Below are 6,581 nucleotides of genomic sequence, written 5' to 3'. Positions count from 1 at the left end.
TGATCCTGAATGAGCTAACCCATTCCCAAAGGAGAGAAATGAAATTGGAGAACATTAAATACTTTTAGATTTATTTTATTATATGTGCATATTCAAACACAGAAGTCAATAGCTTTCATAAATATCTTTCATAAACATCTCAGTATTTATTCTTATGCATTTTTCCATGCTCTTTGGTCATTCAGTATTCCTAACAGACTTTATAGTTATCTGAGGGAAGTTGGCTGTGCAGTCAATCCTTTGTTTTTACCTACAAAAATGGCTAATAAAGGACTTTAATCCCATGGTCACAGTGACTATTAAAATATTATGGAGGTACATAGATTTATGATCCTAAATGATCCTTAAATAATATAAGTAAATTTATCATAAACTTTTCCAAATACATTCTGCCCTCAACTTGTTTTTATTCTCCTGAGTGTCAAATCAGAGTTTGCTTCTGAAATGCTGCAGTTGAGACCCACAAAAGTAAATGAGGAGGTGGGACATTCTACTCACTGCCGAGACACAAGGCCATGAATTGGAAGGGTGAGGTCAGAGAGCAACAGTGGGGCTCTGGTAAAGTAGCCTGTGTAACCCAAGGAAGGTATACAATTCATGTTTTAGACTATAATTCTATAACCCTTTCTTCCCTATAGATCTCTGTACACTCTTATTTCCTCAGAAATTCTAGGAGGTGGGAAGCAAAATGGAGAAATTTCTTCAACTGACTTAAAAAAAAATCCCAGTTGTTAAAAGAGTGATGCCATCTTGTCTTAAGTTACTCGTGGAGGCTCAATGCAAACCAACTTTTGCCTCCAGCACTGCCATGTGCCCAGTTGTGCCCTTTAACACTGTAGTTCTCAGTGACTTATCCCAAGGCACTCAGTAACTCACTTTCGTTGTCAGAAGAATCAAGTAATTTAATAGAGTTATAGAAAGCAGTGAATGCCAAAAATGAAAATACAGTGTTTGTTCTAGAAGAATCTGCATCCAGGATTTAAATTGCTTTAATCTCAATAGTATAAATCTCTACCCATTATCATGGATGATATGTTTATATTCCAATGTCTCTCTATAAAGTCACTTTCCAAAGGACCAATCTTCATTGGATGTAATTTTTTAATACCTGGTGAAAGTGAGTGCCTGCTTTATCCTTCCTCTGAATGAAATAAATATGATCAAGCAGCATATATTAAGAAATAAATCTATTTTACTAATATTATATTGATCATAAGTGATAATTAGTGCTTAGTCACATTTTGAATATTGTAAAGATTGTCAATTAACTCAAACTTACTTCTTCTCTTCCCTAACTGTTTTCTTTTAAATTGTTCCTTCAAACTCCAGGTAATAGTATTCCTGAGAATACATCTTGTGACAGTCTTATGCACATACATGGATACTTTAGTCACCACACATAAACATTCAACACATTACATTCAACACGTTTAAGGACATAAAAAAAAATGGTATAGATACACATCTCTGCAAAATTTCAGAAGCCCAACACGAGAGAGAGCATTTCCACTCTGTAAGTCCCTATTTCTCAGAGTGGACAAGTCTTTTTGTTTTTTTCCAAGATAAACACTACTTAGCTTATTAAAAAAATTCCTAACAGACTTCCATACATGACAGAGAAGGAGTCAGGTTAAAAGATAGACAGACCAGTAAAATCATTTCTCAAACAGCCCAGCACATTTGAAATATATAAAGATATTTAGGGTTATTACTGAATATTTAACAATGCATTAACCTCTACACTTCTTAAATATCTGACATGATTATAGAGATTTTGACTCAAGAATCCCCAAACTGGAACAAAGCACATAGACACACATAATTCAGACACTTGTACGTACCAGACATAAGGCCTCTAATGCTAATTGAGCAGCATAGTTTTTAACAGGCAAAATACATCGATTTAGAACCAGAAAACCACTTGCATGTTGGCTTCTGCACTTAGGGATGAACTCAGCATTAAGTATAAACGATGTGAAGATGTTAAAGCACATAAAAGAGGTTCATTTATCTCCTTGATTTCCCATACTTATTTCTGGAGGTGATACCACCTTGATTTTCTCAACTGGGGGATTTTAAATTTTATTCTAATTAATTTATAGATACCTTTATTATCTTTGTGAATGGGTCCATAGTCCCAAAATATATTTGATTTTATAAATCACAATATAAACTATGCAATTCTAACGTAAAAATCATTTTCCTTTATGACTTGTTGGATTGATAGGTCTCCTCTTTTTATACATGTCCATTTCATAGCCAACATAATCAACATTTGAGCATAGAGAACATATTTTAAACTCATCTCCACACAATCAAACTCTGTTTACCTTCTATTTGAAGACTAACACACACACACACACACACACACACACACACACACACACACACACACGAACATAACCATACCAGTGTAGGTATGTATTTCTTTCAATGCTTAGTAGTTATGTAACATTTCTCTAATGTAAACTGCTAAACTTTTGAAGACCATTTATGAACTGCACGATGCCCAGCCCTTTAATAATCTACTAAGTACTGGCCTCACAAGCCTTCCAATTTTGATTTTATTTTTTGAAGTAACTGCACTTCAAGTTAAAGCCCTATTTGTGATATATACAAGCTGTCCAAGTCTATGAACAAATTGATTACTCTGTATTTTTCCTCATTAACTGAGATCTCTTAAGGATCACAGAATATTTGACTACTGAGAAAAATTATTTTCCGATCTAATGCTAACAACTTAACTTTAATGTATGAAAATATGCCCTCAGGGGCAGGCACAAGGACTGTAAGGGAATATAATCCCCTTTCCCAATAGATCGAATTTAGACACTGCTGTATGTAGTTGAGGCTAGAAGTAGGAATGCCATCTCTTTCAAGCAATGCTGTTTACATTTAGTTTTTTATAATTATATAGCTGACTATGTTATTGATTCAGAATCATATCTGAGAATTCCTAGAATATTCTGTCTAATGTGATATGAAATTGTCTGTGGCATTAGAATTTTGATTTATAGCATTTAGTGAAAATGACAGTTAAAAATAAATTTTGAAAAGTCCACAGCTCTAAAAAATAGTGTTTTGTTCCTTTAATTCCTAGCTATATTGTTGACGAAAACAAAAATAACTGCCAGGTTTGTAATTTAGTGTCTCCAATCTAATTATTTTTCTTGTTGGTTGTTTTTATGTGAGTTGCAATACATATATCCACATAATGTAAAATTTTTGAAACTACAAAAATAAACATTTTCAGGAAATGTATAATGTGAGTATCTTAAAAGACTGCATTCCTCTTTAGAACATATAGTCAGTAGTCTTATGAGGGAAGCAACAGTATATATTCTCAACTGTCTGTAATAGTATATATATTCTTAACTGCTCAAAGCAAGGTCTACAGAATGTGCGGTGAAATGGCTCTTTCCCCTTATTCCTCTGTTTTTAGGATCTTCACATGACTAAAGACTTTTAGCTACTGATTTTTAAGGTGGTTATGACACTCAAAGAGCTTTGACAGCAAAATCTACTCAGACTTAATGCCGCCCACTGGCTATGAAGTGCTGCGTTGGTCTCCTGATCACTGCCCGTGCGACAGAGACCTAAACATGGGACTTGTCTGGTGCTGCATCTTTTTCCCCCAGCTCAGGAGGAGTGAACGTGAACTGGCTAGACAGCAGGGGGTTCTCCATGCCGTTTTCCTCACTGATGTGAAGGACAGTATCTCCATGCTGTAGGAGGCTAGATGTCTCAAGGCCAGTGAAGTCATCAGGGTCTGAGAGTTGAGTAGAGAGGGGACTGTGTACGGCAGCACCTTGTACTTCTGTGTCCTCCTTTTGTTCTTCTTCTTCAGCAAGAAGGGGCTCACTCTGTGATCAAAGGATCATAGCATCACGGACCAGAGAAGAACATAAAAACGGCTATGTAGCTCTAACTGGGCAAGAACTCAAAGGTGAATCCATGCCCTAACTCCTGTCTCAGGGATGATCTATAAGGCCCTTCCAGCTTTCAAAGCATTGGTTTTCTATCCGTTGACATATAATTTTTTTTGGGGGGGGAGGGCCCATGAATATCTTATAATCTGTAAAAATGAACTGATATAAAGTATTGCTACAGTTCTTTTTAACTATTAATGCAAATATGTATGCTAATATTACCCTTTGTTTTCTTTAACTATCACATCAGAATATGGTACCTGTAGAAATTTCTTTCATTCTGGGAGTGGTGGCACATGCCTTTAATCCCAGTACTCAGGAGGCAGAGACAGGAGGATCTCTGTGAGTTCGAGGCCAGCCTGGTCTACAGAGTGAGTTCCAGGACAGGCTCCAAAGCTACAGAGAAACCCTGTCTCCAAAAAAAGGGAAAAGAAAAGAAAAAATTTATTCATAAAGCAAAATAAAATAATACTATGAGAAGGATTCATCTAAGCTAGTAATTTCACATGCTTTACTTGAAAAATACTCCAACTGTGTATCAAATTTTTGTTGTCAGTGATTATTCCAGCTGAAAATTATTTCTTAAATTAGTGGAAAAATTATTTCTTAATTTAGTAGGAAGCATAAAGTTTTCTACAAAAGACATCTCTTGGTTCTTCTTATTTATAGACACATTATTGACCAAACACTTTATATGGATTTTCTTTTTCACAATGGCATAAATATTATCTGTTTGGGCAATAACATGTTACAGACCCAGACGTAATTATTTAGAAGAAATTATTCATTTCTGAATATCACATCTAAGTGGTTCCTGCAAGGAACAGCAGGCCTTGCTGCCTCTGTAGTGCCCTCACCTGCTTGGGAGACACACTGTGAAGGTCTGCAACAACAATGGCCGGAGAGGATGTGAGCACTGGTTTGTCAGTTCCTTCTGGCTTCCTCGATGGCCCTGGGCTGCAGCCCTGTGGTTGGCCTGTGGCAGGAAGTATGTCTGTTGGGGCAGCTGTTGGCTCTGGTTGAGCCTCAATGAAGGTCACAGATCGCTTCTGATCAACTGTAAGTAGAGGTGAACCAATAAGTAGGAGAGAAATTGGCTGTTGGTGCTTAATAATTGACATTAACGAGTGATTATCATAAAGACGTTGCTGGTTTGTAATAAATGAGATCTTATATGGCCATTCTATGTATATGTATTTCTCCTTATATAGAAAAGAGAAAAACAAAATTGAGAGAAAATAATTTCTACATAAATGGCCTAAAGCAAGATGCAAAGGCTAACTTATCATAATGACCCTCCTACTGATGAATTCTAGAACCAAAAAACACAAAGAGTTATTCACTGTACCACCTTTAGTAAGAAGCAGAATGGTCTGGTTTCTGGATTCAGTAAAGAAAACACAACCTTTCACATTCAAGTTTCAGAATATGAACAATTTACCTTGGGCCGTTCCAATTATCTAGGTTCACAGGGAGTAGGGAAAGGTTAGGGAAGATGAGAAGAGAAAAAAGAAGTAGTAAAGTTTTCTTGGAAACATCCTAGACCTCCCCAAAAGCAAGGTTGTTGGCATCTTCTCATTTTCTGCAGGGCTCCTAGGCCAAGCTGCCTACCGTCACAACAGTGGTGCAATCAGAAGGGGCACATGATAGCTCCCTCACCAGATGGCTTGGTTTTAGGTTGAATGCTCCTGCGAGTGGTGGACAGTCGAGCCCCATGGCGGTTTCTGGGTTCAGTTTGAGTCTTCTGCCTTGACAGAAGAGGGCGTCTTAGCTGAAGAAAATAGATAAAATAAAACTGGCAAGAAAAGCCAACCATCTGGGAATCCTGAGTCAACAATCCTACTTGTTCCTTCCCGTAGCCTTGGAACATCAATGGACTTGAAATGCTAAATTTAAGAATTTCAGTGGATAGAAATCCCCAAAATTATGCTTAATACCCGACTTTTGCTCATCTAAAACTATAGTTTTATCTCTTAACTCTCAGAGAGATGTATTAAAAAACCAGCCTCGAGCAAAACATTGGAACTTCACTCTGACTTTTGCTTAGCAATGTATAATCCAGAAGTGGTGGTGCATACCTGGAATCCCAATACTCAGAAGCCCGAGGCAGGAGGATTGCATGTGATACCAGCTTGGACTATATATTGAAACCATGTCTGGAAATTGAGAAATGAGAGGAGATAGGTGTGCTGGAGAGATGGAAGAAGGGAGATGAGGAGGAGAAGGGGCTGAGAAAGGGAGGGATCTCACCTAAGGAAATCACTCCCAGGCTAGCTTCCAACTCTATGTAACCCAGGCTGGCACTAAACTCATAGCCCTCCTCTCTCAGCCTCCCACATTCTGGAAATACAGGTATTCATCACAACACCTAGCTGAAAATATGATCTTCTGTTTCAATATTAAATTAAATCTCTAATGTCATGGTGAGAAAGAACCTATCTCCAACCCTGTAAAAGCAGGTACTTGGTTAACTGTATAACAGCCAGTTTAAGCACTGCTGTGAGTTTGACTGGGAAAGAAGCTTGCCAGACAGAGACCAAGATTTGTAGGCTGACATCCCTTTTCAAACAGTCAGCTTTGTACAATAAAAACCTCACATGCTCAGTTTGCCCAAGCATTTACCAAACATACTTTATGGTTGCTGTGCACAGC

General features: G+C 37.4%; 1 protein-coding gene across 9 annotated transcripts in view; it reads right to left on the bottom strand.

The window, feature by feature from the left end:
- Nucleotides 1-59: 59 nt before the first annotated feature.
- The window catches only part of Unc80 (unc-80 subunit of NALCN channel complex), a 175,658-nt gene continuing 169,136 nt past the window's right edge, over nt 60-6,581 (bottom strand). For all 9 annotated transcript variants that reach the window (XM_048459176.3, XM_048459172.3, XM_085698834.2 and 6 more), the window contains 3 exons: nt 5,589-5,700; nt 4,787-4,986; nt 60-3,863 (listed from right to left, as the gene is read on the bottom strand). In XM_048459176.3, coding sequence (XP_048315133.3) covers nt 3,597-3,863; nt 4,787-4,986; nt 5,589-5,700 — 579 coding nt within the window. In that variant the 3' untranslated portion in view covers nt 60-3,596. The remainder of the gene's footprint in view (nt 3,864-4,786; nt 4,987-5,588; nt 5,701-6,581) is intronic.

Source organism: Myodes glareolus, chromosome 1, assembly GCF_982192425.1.
Source record: "Myodes glareolus chromosome 1, mMyoGla1.1, whole genome shotgun sequence".
NCBI classification, from domain to species: domain Eukaryota; kingdom Metazoa; phylum Chordata; class Mammalia; order Rodentia; family Cricetidae; genus Myodes; species Myodes glareolus.
Note: the sequence above shows the minus strand (reverse complement) of the source record. Positions and strands in the feature narration are given on the sequence as shown.